This window comes from Diabrotica virgifera, chromosome 8 (assembly GCF_917563875.1).
Source record: "Diabrotica virgifera virgifera chromosome 8, PGI_DIABVI_V3a".
In the NCBI taxonomy this organism is placed as follows: Eukaryota; Metazoa; Arthropoda; class Insecta; order Coleoptera; family Chrysomelidae; genus Diabrotica; species Diabrotica virgifera.
The window spans coordinates 20,287,186-20,301,014 of NC_065450.1; the positions used below are offsets into that span (position 1 = coordinate 20,287,186).

Genomic DNA, 13,829 nt, shown 5'->3' on the forward strand with positions numbered 1-13,829 from the left:
ATTTTCGTCGAAGTAAATCGGGAAAAACATGCCTTAATGCAGAATTTAATTATGGTGAATATTTATTTGGGTGTTTTTAATGTAAAGTTAAAATCTTTGGAGTTATAGAGCAAAATTGAAAAAAAGGACACGATTTTCGGGCGCCATCTTGTTTATAAAAAAAGTAGCACACTATCTGTGGACTTTGCATACCAATAGCTTTACCTATAGATATACCTATAGATTCCAGCAATAAAATTGCTGGTAAATAACTTTTAACAAAAATGGCCTATTCTCCGATAATCTGCCCAGACTATAATAATAGTCTCCGGTTTTATACCGCTAATGCGGCTAATAGCAGAATAGTCTGCTACATATATCTAGGGCCTACGGTATACAAGGAAGATAACAAGGCAAGTGCTACGCTTCAACCGCCTATTATTACCCCTGGTTTTACCCAAGGTACTCATTTTATTCAGGCTGAGTCGACCTGGGGCCATCATTACATGCTCGTTAAATAATATACTATTATCAGACGCAAATAAAAATGTTAATGCTCGTAACTATTTTTAACTCATTCATACATAATTTCAATTATGATAGCACTAAAGCCCAGTGATCGGCAGTGAAGAATGGGTATAGGTAAAACAATTTCTTGAATATTTCCATATTAAGAAGAATAATGAATGAGACAAAAATGAGATTAATATTGGGAAATTTATTAATTATTAAGCATGTTAATGTACTTTTAATCGCTTTCACCAAAATTCACGTAAAACTATGCAAGTGATTACCACTTATGCTTAATTACTTCGTGTTTTTAAGTTTTTAAACACATTTATTTACAAGCGATGTAGTTTATCACCATTTTCGATATAAACAAAACGTTTTCCTTTATAAAGGCTATTTAACACAGTCGCCTTATAAGGTACACCAGTGAATTTAGTTTTTTTAACAAAATAAAAGTCTTAACGTGTTTTAACAAAATGAAAGTGTTAACGTGTTTGTATTTGGTAATCTTAAATGGAATACTATTGGTTGATTCCTCCAAAATTCTCCTGATGTTTACCTTTTTTGGAAAAAGCCATTATTTTTCAGGAAGATCGCTTGCGAAAGGTCTTGCGAAAGCTGGACATGATGTTACTCTAGTTAGTACATTTAAGGATACGGATAAAGTGAAAGAGTATACGGAAGTGTTTTTGGATGGAGTAAATGAACAACTAGGTAAACAAAATTATTTATGCTTTTCTGTTATGGTTACTTCTTCTTTGGTGGTTTGTCGCTATCCAATGGCCCTCTTACAAATATCTGAATTAAAATCTTATCTTTATCACCATCTACCTTACATCGCGAACATTTTGATTCGAAGTTATTGAGCCATGACTTTATTGGAACATTTTTCGCATCAAAATTTCGAAGTACAAAATCATTATTTTTTTGATAGTTTTTCTTTTCAGTTTTAGATATACTTGTTTCAGTAAGTTTCTGGTACTCATTTTGATAAACCACATCACCATCTGAATCAAAATAATCATTTTCAAATTACCATTTAATGCAATGGTACATATTCTAAAGCATCCTCTTGATTTTATAGATGCTAAAATATTGTTTACTTTTTTCAGACAGAATAATTCAGAATGATCATATTGAAGTTTCTTTTCAGCAGGCATTTCATAATAAAAACGGGAACCTGTTGGCTGCAGCCACTTTTTATATACATTCTTCATAGTATCATTACTGATAACTTCTAGATTCTAGAGAGCAATGCAAATTCTCATTGACACGTAATATTCATCTTTAATACCTCCAAATAACGGCTTAAAAACCTATCTTTATCACTATTTTCACTTGATCAGCTTAAGTTCTTGATTTATAAGAGTAGTTTCATACTCTTATTCTTGCGAAGAAATAGCAGTATGAATTCATCTAAGAAGAGTTTATTATTCAGGATAAATATTAATGTAGGAAACATAGGTTGAATCTCGCAAAATGGACACAAGTCCGGTTTTATTATTTTTTTTTTCTGGTATATCAAGGGGTGCTTATTATAAGACTAACATTTTCTTAAAAAAATTCGCCCCGGAACCCCCCTTTTCGTCCCTTTAAAGGGGGTAATTTGTGGTTTTTGCGAAACGTAGCCCTTCCTGTACGTTTTACAAAAAATGTATTTAATAGTAAAATGAAGAGGACTATATTTCCTACTATTTATTTCCTGACAGCATAATGCCTATCACCCACCTTTTAGGGGGTGACGCTTAAAAAAGATGTTTTTAAAAAAATATATTTTTCCCTAACTCTAATGAAAATTAAGAAGGAACCCTGCGGCAATTAATCGCAAATAAGTGGCTGATTTTTTGGTATAGGTTTCATTTAAGGGTAATTGCAAATTTTTTAATTACAGGGTGATACATTTTAAAAATACCCCTTTTTATACCATCTGAACCGCCTATGCCAGAGTAAAAAAACTTTTAGAGATTATCCACGTGCTGGTGATATTTACAAAATTTGTATAATACACCCCCCCGATTTTCCCCGGAACCACCCCAAAAAAGGAGAATTAATAAAGAAAATAATCAAAAATTGATTTTGGGCCACCACTGTGGCTTTAGGGTGCAAAGAAAAGAAAATATGCGTAGGTCATAATGTATAGCATACATAGTGTGTTTTTTTATTTTCCATTAGTATGTTATCAATAAAATGAATAGGTGACGAAAAAAAAACAGAAACTGGAGCCCGCCAAAGCATATCTAAGGTTTACGGCGCCACTGAGCCGTAACATTTGCTTATACGAAAAAAATTAATAGGACCTTATTTGTAGAGAAAATAGTGGTCTTTAATTCTGCATATAGTATGGTATAGTTAGACCCAAACCCAGACATCCAAAGTGAAAGTTATCGTCCAACACCAAATTGTTCTATATGGTCCACATAATGTTCAGAAAAAAGTCACACCATTTTGAGCGTCAGGTTTGGGGGGAGAGGGGGGAGAAATCTGCAAATTCGTAGTTTTTTACGTTTTTGTCAATATTTCTAAAACTAAGCGGTTTAGAATGAACAACCTTCTACACAAAATTGTTCTACATTAAATTTGAAATAAAGAAGGCCCTATGGATAACCCTTCTAAAATGAACGGTTTTAAAGTTACGGAGGTAGTATAATATAATTGGTCCAAAAAAAGGCCTAACCCAGACATCCAAAATAAAAGTTTTCCTTCAACACCAAATTGTTCTATATGGTCCACATATTGTTCCGTAAAAAGTTACGCCATTTTGAGCGTCCGGTTTGGGGGGGAGATGGGGGAGAAGTCGGTAAATTAGTAGTTTTTTTAAGTTTTTCGTCAATATTTCTAAAACTATGCTTTAGTGTAAGGAATGTTCTATAGAAAATTGTTCTACATAAAATTTAAAACAAAAAAGGTTTATACATAATTGTTATAAAATCAACGGTTCCAGAGTTACGGAGGGTGAAAAGTGGAGATTTTCGATACTTTTTATATTCACCGATTTCTCCCCCCTCTCCCCCCCCCCCAAACCTGACGCTCAAAATGCTGTGACTTTTTTCTGAACATTATGTGGACCATATAGAACAATTTGGTGTTGGAGGATAACTTTCACTTTGGATGTCTGGGTTTTTAGTATAGTTACATCATAAATATTGCCCAAAAAATATAAAAAGTATCGAAAACCTCGACTTTTCACCCTCCGTAACTCTGGAACCGTTGATTTTATAACCATTATGTATAAACATTTTTTGTTTTAAATTTCATGTAGAATATTTTTGTATATAACACTCTTTACGCTAAAGCATAGTTTTAGAAATATTGACGAAAATCTTAAAAAAACTACTAATTTACCGGTTTCTCTCCCATCTCCCTCTCAAACCGGACGCTCAAAATAGTGCAACTTTTTACTGAACAATATGTGGACCATATAGAACATTTTGGTGTTGGAGGAAAACTTTTACTTTGTATGTTTGGGTTAGGCCTTTTTTTGGACCAGTTATACTATACTACCTCCGTAACTTTGGAACCATTCATTTTAGAAAGATTATACATAGGGCCTTTTTTATTTCAAATTTAATGTAGAACAATTTTCTATAGAAGGTTGTTCATGCTAAACCGCATAGTTTTAGAAATATTGGCGAAAAACTTAAAAAACTACGAATTTACCGATTTCTCCCCCCTCTCCCCCCCAAACCCGACGCTCAAAATGGTGTGACTTTTTTCTGGACATTGCGTGGACCATATAGAACAATTTGGTGTTGAAGGATAACTTTCACTTTGGATGTCTGGGTTATGCCATCTTTTGGATCAACTATACTATACTAATAAGTTTTGTTTTAAAAAAATGCATAGGTAATGAGAAAATTGTAAAAACATCCTCTATAAGCGATAGGGGTAGTTTCTGCAAAAAGCAAAAAAAAATATTTTTTTAACCCTCCCTTTATTTATTTTTTTTTTTGCTATAGGGGTTGCATCAAAAAATCGATTTTAGTGTCCATGCATGGGTAATAAGATCTTGCACAAAATAATATATGAAGCATTTTAATAAAGGGCTTGGTGTGTGAAGGATTCCAAGAAAATCACTTTCTTTATTAATTCTCCTTTTTTGGGGTGGTTTCGGAAAAAAATGGCGGTGAATTATAGAAATTTGTAAATAACACCAATACGTGGATAATAGCTGAAATTTTTTACTCTAGCACAGGCGGTTCAGGTGGTATAGAAAGGGGTTTTTTGAAATGTATCACCGTGTAATTAAAAAATTTGCAATGGCCCTTAAATGAAACCTATACCAAAAAATCAACCACTTATTTGTGATTAATTGCCGCAGGGTCTCTTCTTAATTTTCATTACAGTTAAAGAAAAATATATTTTTTTAAAAACATCTTTTTTAAAAATTTGTCAATTTTGGGGCGCCACCCCTGCTAAACAGTGTGAGATAGACATATGCTGTCGGGAAATAAATAGTAGGAAATATAGTCCTCTTCATTTTACTATTAAGAAAATTTTTTGTAAAACGTACAGGAAGGGCTACGTTTCGCAAAAACCACAAATTACCCCCTTTAAAGGGATGAAAAGAGGAGTTCCGGGGCGAAATTTTTTTAGAAAATGTTATTCGCATAATACGCTCCCCTTGATATACCAGAAAAAAATAAAACCGGACTGGTGTCCATTTTGCGAGGTTCAACCTCTGTTTCCTACACTATATTGTACAATATACAGGGTAGCGAGAAATTATGGAAACACGGTAATTTCTCGGAAACAGTTAGAAAGATTTTTATGGATTTTGGTGGGTAACGGTCTTTAAATGCAGCCGATATTATAGTGGTAATTATATTGTCAAATCTTCCGTTTTTCTGGAAATCTAATAAACTTTCTTATTTTAAATAGAACACCCTGTATATTTTTTACGTTTTGAAGCCCTTAAGAAATACTGATTATTTTTTATGTTATATTCCCTATACCTAAATGCCGTAGTTTCGGAGTTATTCCTACATTTATTAAAAAAAAAGCAATTTTAAACAAATTATAAAAATTAATAGTAGACATTTTTGGATCATTGGGAACAAAAAAGGTATTTTGTAATTTTTTTGTAAAGTTAATCGTTTCCGAGTTATAAACAATTTAAAACTGAAAAAAAAAACGAAAAATGACGATTTTCTAGGTTTAAAAACACAACCAAAAAATATTATTTTTGAAACTACGAAGTGCCTAAATTCAAGTACAAACCTTATTGTATCAGATACCGATAAGTGATTTGGTCTTATTTTATTTTGACCTTCGGATGACCAAGCGGGGGAAATTGTGACCCCAGCGTATGTTTTTCTTTAATAAATTCAAAAGTATTTTTAACTTTTAACTCATTATTTTTTTGTTTGACTTTAATATAGTTCTAGATATCCTCATATTTTGAAATAAAAAAAATTCCCTATATTTTACGAATAAAAAATATATTCTGAAGTTGATGTTTAGTAAAATAGCGTCTATTATGTGTAATTACAAGTAGTTTTACGCTAATGACGTCGAATTTGCAAAGTAACAAGACACTTACTCAACATACACACTACACATGACACTAATACTCATGTTGTGACTGGCTGAATGACATAAAGCCCATACCAAAAAAAATCAAAGATTAAAAAAAAACTTTCTTTTTTTGTTAATTGTCATTTTTGACCTGGGGTCATTTCCCCCCCCCCCCCCCTTGGTCATCCGTGTAACAAAAAAAAGGTTGGTCATCGGAAGGTTAAAACATTGTTTTTTAGTTGTTAATGCAGTCCGATCACCCGTCCTCTCATATGCGCTTCATTAGCAATTAAAAAAACAATATTTTAGAATAAAACGTGCCAAAAATTCTTATACAGAGCTAATAGAAGAAAGATTAAAATTGAATTTAGGTACTTCGTCATTTTAAAAATTATTTTTTTCTTGTGTTTTTGAACCTTGAAAATCGTCATTTTTCGATTTTCTTCAGTTTTAAATTGTTTATTAACTCGGAAACAACTAACTTTAGAAGAAAATTACAAAAAAGCTTTTTTGTTCACAACGATCCAAATAATCTAAAATAATGTCTACCCGGGCCGAAAAAATTAATTGTTATAATTTGTTTAAAACTTTTTTTTTAATAAATGTATCAATAACTCCGAAATTACGGCATTTAGGTATAGGGAACGTAACATTAAAAATAGTCAGTATTTCTTAAGGACTTCCAAACGTAAAAAATATATAGGGTGTTCCATTTAAAATAAGAAAGTTCATTCGATTTTCAGAAAAACGGAAGATTTGACAACAATGTAATTACCACTATAATATCGGCCGCATTAAAAGACCCACCAAAATCTATAAAAATCGTTTTAGCAGTTTCCGAGAAATTACCGTGTTTCCATACTTTCTCGCTACCCTGTAGATTAAAAAGAGTAATTTAATTAAAATAACTTAACAAAAATAAACCTAAAAAGATAATCAAGAACAATGCTCTTTCTTACGCTATTATTTTTGACAACTATCAAATAATTTACAAATGTCAACCCAACTACAATTATTAAACAATCATGCCACCTAAAACTATAAATAACTTAAAATAACAATGCTGTTTTATGTAAAATAAACATATTATAGTCTGGGCTGATTATCGGAGAATAGGCCATTTTTGGGAAAAGTTATTTACCAGCAATTTTATTGCTGGAATTAAATTATAAGATCCTATATATTAATAATATATGTATGCAAAGTCCTCAGATAGTATGCTACTTTTTTTATAAACAAAATGGCTCACGAAAATCGTGTTTTTTACAATTATTGCTCTATAACTCCGAAGATTTTAACTTTACCACAAAAACCACATAAAAATTCACCGTGATTAAATTCTGCATAGAGACGTGTTTTTCACGATCTGCTCCGACAAAAATTTTCCTCGGAAAATGCGGGTTTTTCCAACGAAATCTTTAATTTTCAAATAAAGTTTTAGATAATTAATTATCTACCAATAATTAAATAATTTGGTGACTTGAAAGCCTCCTTGGTTTAGATTATAGTTCCAGAAGCTGGTGAAAATTAAACGAATATTTTAGCCACAATTCAATTGCTAATTAATAATTTATGGTCGCAATAATAACCAAAATAATTATAATACACTGATTAAACTTTGAAATCTTATAAATATGAGATGACTATTTAACATTTTGTCGACAAAATATAATTTTTTTTTGCATAATCTTTAAATGTTTTAAAAAAAAATAGTTATAAACAAATTAACGTTTCTCAGAAAGTTTTTATTATATTATAATTTTAAAAAATAGCTAAAATGCGCATTTCAAATATCTTGAAATAAATGCTTTAAAATTTTTTTGCAACCATTTGCAAAAATGTTCTGAAACAGCAAAATAAACATACGATTACTAAGGTGTTTATAATTTTTTTAATTCTTTCAAAGCGTAGAAGAGAGTTTAAAGTACAAGCTAATTATTTACAAAAAAATATCGATTATAAGTTTAATGGTTATATTTTAATTAAAGGTTATAAATATATTTTTTTTAATTTACACGCGCGAAAGTAGAATAATACAGTACTGTAGCTAAAATTTTCACTAGGAGCGACGACCGGCGGCCGCGCGACGTACACTTTTAATAAGTAATGTATGCTGCGTGTCAGTCGCTTCGAGTGAACATTTTAAATATATAACCATAACTTGATTAAAATATAACCATTGCACTAATTTTTGACATTCTTTGTGAGTAATTAGATTGTACCATAGACTCACCTTTAAGCTTTTAAACAATTAAAACAAATAATTATAAACAACGGAGAATTTCGTATATTTATTTTGCTGTTTCATAACTTTTTTGCAAATGGTTGGAAAATTTTTTTAAAGCATTCATTTTCAAGACCTATGAAATACGCATTTTAAGTCTTTTTCAAATTAGAATATAATAAACAATTTCTGAGAAATGTTAGTTTGTTTATAACATTTTTTTTTAACATTTAAAGATTATTCAAAAAAATGAAAAATTTATATTTTGTCGACAAAATATTAAATAGGCATCACACCTTTATAATCTTTCTACGTTTGATCAATGTCTCATGATTATTTTGGTTGTTATTGCGACTGTAAATTGTTAATTAACAATTGAGTTGTTGCTAAAGTATTCGTTTCATTTTCACCGGCTTCTGAATTTATAATCTATACCAAGAAAGCTTTTATTTCACCCAGCTATATAATTATTAATTAATAATTACTGGCCCAAAAAAATTATTTGAAAATTCGAGATTTTGTTTGGAAAACCCACATTTTCCGAGAAAAATTTTCATCGGAGCAAATCGGGAAAAAATGTCTCTATGTAGAATTAAATTAGGGTGAATTTTTATTCGAGTGTTTTTGGTGTAAAGTTAAAATCTTCGGAGTTATAGAGCAATAATTGAAAAAAATACGATTTGTCGGCGCCATTTTGTTTATAAAAAAAGTAGCACACTATCTGCGGACTTTGCATACCTATATTAATAATATATAGGATCTTATAATTCGATTCCAGCAATAAAATTGCTGGTAAATAACTTTTCCATGAATTTTGCTAATTAGCCCAGAGTAATAGTTTTATTTTTACATCTGCTTCTGGAATTTCAGGCTTGGATTGTTCTTATGATTTTTCAGTGTCGTTTAGCTGTTCATTTAATAGTGTAGGAAACAAAGGTTGAACCTTGCAAAATGGACACAAGTCCGGTTTTATTTTTTTTTTTCTGTTATATCAAGGGGTGCTTATTATGAGACTAACTTTTTCTGAAAAAATTTCGCCCCGGAACTCCCCTTTTCACCCATTTAAAGGGGGTAATTTGTGGTTTTTGCGGAACGTAGCCCTTCCTGTACCTTTTACAAAAAATTTCTTTTATAGAAATATGAAAAGGACTATATTTTCTACGATTTATTTCCCAACAGCATCTGTCTATCATCCACCGTTTAGCGGGGGTGGAGCCCCAAAGTTGACAAGTTTTTAAAAAAGATGTTTTAAAAAAATATATATTTTTCCGTAACAGTAACGGAAATTAAGAAAACATCCTGCCGCAATTATTCACAAATAACGAGTTGATTTTTTGGTATAGGTTTCACTTAAGGATAATTGCCCTTTTTTTAATTACAGGGTGTTACATTTTAAAAAACCCCTTTTTGTACCATCTGAATCGTTTATGCTAGAGTAAAAAAGCTTTTAGAGATTACCCATGTACTGGTGCTATTTACGAATTTGTATAATGCACCCCCATTTTTCCCCGGAACCACCGCAAAAAAAAGAAGAATTAATAAATAAAGTGATTTTCTTGGAATCCTTTACACACAATACCCTTTATTAATATGCGTCATATATCATTTTGTGCACGTTATTATTGCCCATGCATGGATACCAAAAGTGATTTCCTAGTGCAACCCCTGTAGCCAAAAAAAATAAATAAAATGGGGGGTTGAAATTTTATTTTTATTTTTTGCTTTTTGATCCATATGGGCATATGCTTCATCAATAGTGCTTTTCAAAAATATATATGGTTACTGCAACATCCCTGCGGAAACCACCCCTATCCTTGAAAATATACTGCAGAAACTACCCCTATCCCTTGGCGAGCATTATTTTTACGATTTTCTCATTACCTATGCATTATTTTTAAACAAAACTTATACAAGGTTAAAGACCACTATTTACTCTAAAAATTAGGTGCTATTCATTTTTTTTCGTATAAGCAACCGTTACGGCACAGTGGCGCCGTAAACCTCATATATGCTTTGGTAGGGCTATAGTTTCTGTTTTTTTTTTTGTTCGTCATCTGTTCGTTTTATTGATAAAGTACTTATGTAAGATAAAACAACACAGTGTAACCTAAAAATTATGACTTATGCACATTCTACAATCTTTGCGCCCGAAAGCCACAGTGGTGGCCCAAAATCAACTTTTGCATATTTTCGCTACCTACACGCATTTTATTGCCTTAATGCTACCTTAATAGCACAATATTCACCCTTAAGTGGTCGCTAAGCAGTGGCAGATCCAGGGAGGGGTGATGGGGGGCGATCACCCCCCTCTCAAACCAAGTGATATTATATTTAAAGATTATAAAAATATTCATTTATTTTTATAAAAATTTAACCAATTGGCACCCCCTCTTAACGATGCTGGATCCGCCACTGTCGCTAAAGCATAAAAAGTACGCCACTTTTATAAAAATAATAATATAATATAAATATTTCTATAAACATAAATGAATATTTTTATAATCTTTAAATATAATATGACTTGGTTTGTGAGGGGGGTAATCACCCCATCACCCCTTCCTGGATTCGCCAGTGCTTAGCGACCACTTAAGGGTGAATATTGTGCTATTAAGGTAGCATTAATGCAATAAAATACGTGTAGGTGGCGAAAATATGAAAAAATTGATTTTGGGCCACCACTGTGGCTTTGGCTTTGGCTTTGGGGCGCAAAGATTGTAAAATGTGCATAGGTCATAATTTGTAGGTGACACTCTGTTGTTTTATTTTACATAAGTACTTTTTCAATAAAACGAACAGATGACGAAAAAAAAACAAAAACTGGAGCCCGCCAAAGCAGATATGAGGTTCACGGCGCCACTGTGCCGTAACGGTTGCTTATACGAAAAAAATTAATAGGACCTAATTTTTAGAGTAAATAGTGGTAACCTTGTATAGTTTTGTTTAAAAAGAATGCATAGATAATGAGAAAATCGCAAAAACATGCTCGCCAAGAGATAGGGGTAGTTTCTGCAGTATATTTTCAAGGATAGGGGTAGTTTCCGCAGGGACGTTGCAATAACCATATATATTTTTGAAAAGCACAATTGATGCAGCATATGCCCATATGGATCAAAAAGCAAAAAACAAAAAAAATTTCAACCCCCCATTTTATTTATTTTTTTTTTTTTTGGCTACAGGGCTTGCACTGGAAAATCGCTTTTGATGTCCATGCATGGGTAATAATAACGTGCACAAAATGATATATAAAGCTTATTAATGAAGGGCATTGTGTGTGAAGGATTCCAAGAAAATCACTTTATTTATTAATTCTTCTTTTTTTTGGGGTGGCCCGGGGAAAAAATGAGGGTACATTATACAAATTTGTAAATACCACCAGTACATGGGTAATCGCTGAAAGTTTTTTTACTCTAGCATAAACAGTTCAGATGGTATAAAAAGGGGTTTTTTAAAATGCAACACCCTGTACTTAAAAAAAGGGCAATTACCCTTAAGTGAAACCTATACCAAAAAATCAATCAATTATTTGTGAATAATGGCGGCAGAATTTCTTCTTAATTTCCGTTACAGTTAGGGAAAAATATATTTTTTTTTAAAACATCTTTTTTAAAAACTTGTCAACTTTGGGGCGCGACCCCCGCTAAACGGTGGATGATAGACAGATGCTGTTGGGAAATAAATCGTAGAAAATATAGTCCTTTTCATATTTCTATAAAAGAAATTTTTTTTAAAAGGTACAGGAAGGGCTACCTTCCGCAAAAACCACAAATTACCCCCTTTAAAGGGGTAAAAAGGGGGGCTCCGGTGCGAAATTTTTTCAGAAAAAGTTAGTCTTATAATAGGCACCCCTTGATATAACGGAAAAAAAATAAAACCGGACTTGTGTCCATTTTGCAAGGTTCAACCTGTGTTTCCTACACTATAAACATAGTTTTCTCTATAATTCTGTATGCCTGGTCATATAATATCAGTTATTAAGTTACTCTTACTTTTTAGCCTCTCCTATTTACCTAAACCTAAAATAAATTTACCTATTCTTTCATTTAAAAGTGATTTATTTCTTCTTTTCACAATTTTTTCTGTCAATAAACTGGGTATGAACGAATTAGAAATGACAAATTCTTTTTCATAATAATATGAATATATTATAGAAACTTATTTCGAATACTTGATAATAGTCCTGTCGCCAGGGGGGGTACAACGGCCTCGTTAATTCAGATGGACTTACCCAAGTTTTTTTTATGTATTTTGACCCGTAGAACACGAATTTTTTGGGTAACAGTCGATCCGGATGTCGATAAGATTGTTATAGACAAAGAAGTTGAGGAATCAAAAAACAGCGATTTTTTCCAAAACAAAACAATATTTTGTATTTTTTGGGTAATTTTAAGCAAAAAATGTGTTTACAAGTTTTTTCGTAGGATGCATAGTTTTTGAGATAAACGCCGTTGAACTTTCCAAAATTCGAAAATTTTGAATTTTTGAACCCGAATAACTTTTGAATAAAAAATAAAATAACAATTCTGCTTGCAGAATTGGAAAGCTCAAGTTAAATTACACCGGTTTTGATTATCTTCATTGCTGCAAATAAATTATTTTATTGTTAAACAAAGCTCTAAACACATAGTGTTTCAGCGTTTCGACGCGTGTCCGCTATGAATTCTACGTAGAAACTGCCTGTTTGCAAGTGCTTGACTTGTTCTCTACGTGGTCGCGTTAAGTAGAACACGAATTTTTTGGGTAACAGTTGATTCGGATGTAGATAAGATTGTTATAGACAAAGAACTTGAGGAATTACATAACAGCGATATTTCGCAAAACCAAACAATTTTTTGTATTTTTTGAGTCATTCGAAGCAAAAAATGTTCTTACAAGTTTTTTCGTTTTATGCATAGTCTTCGAGATAAACGCGGTTGGACTTTAAAAAAATCGAAAAATTGCAATTTTTGAACCCGAATAATTTTTGACTAAAAAATAAAACAGAAATTCTCCTGGCAGAATTGAAAATTTCAAGTCAAATTATACTGGTTTTGATTATTTGCATTGCTAAGAAATAATGTTTTTATTGTTAAACGAAGCTATAAACAAATAGTGTTTTAGCGTTTTACGTGTGCTCACTATGCAAGCTACGAAGAAATTGCCTATTTTCAGGCACTTTTAAATTGGAGATGCATTGAAAACATCAGTGAATTCAATTGTCGAGTAAGTAATTTTTATTTGTTAATAAAAAACAAAAAACAAAAATAATTACTGTTTATTTGTGCAAATATTTTTTTTTCATGCAAGCACAAAAGGAGCAGCAAAGTATTTTCAACCTGCGGCAGTTACATCTTGGACCGCAAACTGAACAGTTACAACCAGCTGGTAACTTTTCAGCTGGAGGAATCAAAATATGTACTTTCTGTGGCATTAATAAATTATCGTCCATAAAAAATCCATATGATGTCGGATCTAATTCATCCATAGCTGAATTTAAAACATTTGTCTGAATGTGTACAACATAAAAAGCTCTTAAAATGTGAAGTTTAATTGAATTGGAAGTGGGTGGCAAATTTTCTATTACTGAATTTTTGTGTTTATAAATCCAAACTCTTAATTCATCGAA

General features: G+C 31.7%; 1 protein-coding gene across 1 annotated transcript in view; it reads left to right on the forward strand.

The window, feature by feature from the left end:
• Positions 1–908: 908 nt before the first annotated feature.
• The window catches only part of LOC126890103 (UDP-glycosyltransferase UGT4-like), a 109,156-nt gene continuing 96,235 nt past the window's right edge, over positions 909–13,829 (forward strand). The window contains exon 1 of the mRNA XM_050658951.1: positions 909–1,203. Coding sequence (XP_050514908.1) covers positions 966–1,203 — 238 coding nt within the window. The 5' untranslated portion in view covers positions 909–965. The remainder of the gene's footprint in view (positions 1,204–13,829) is intronic.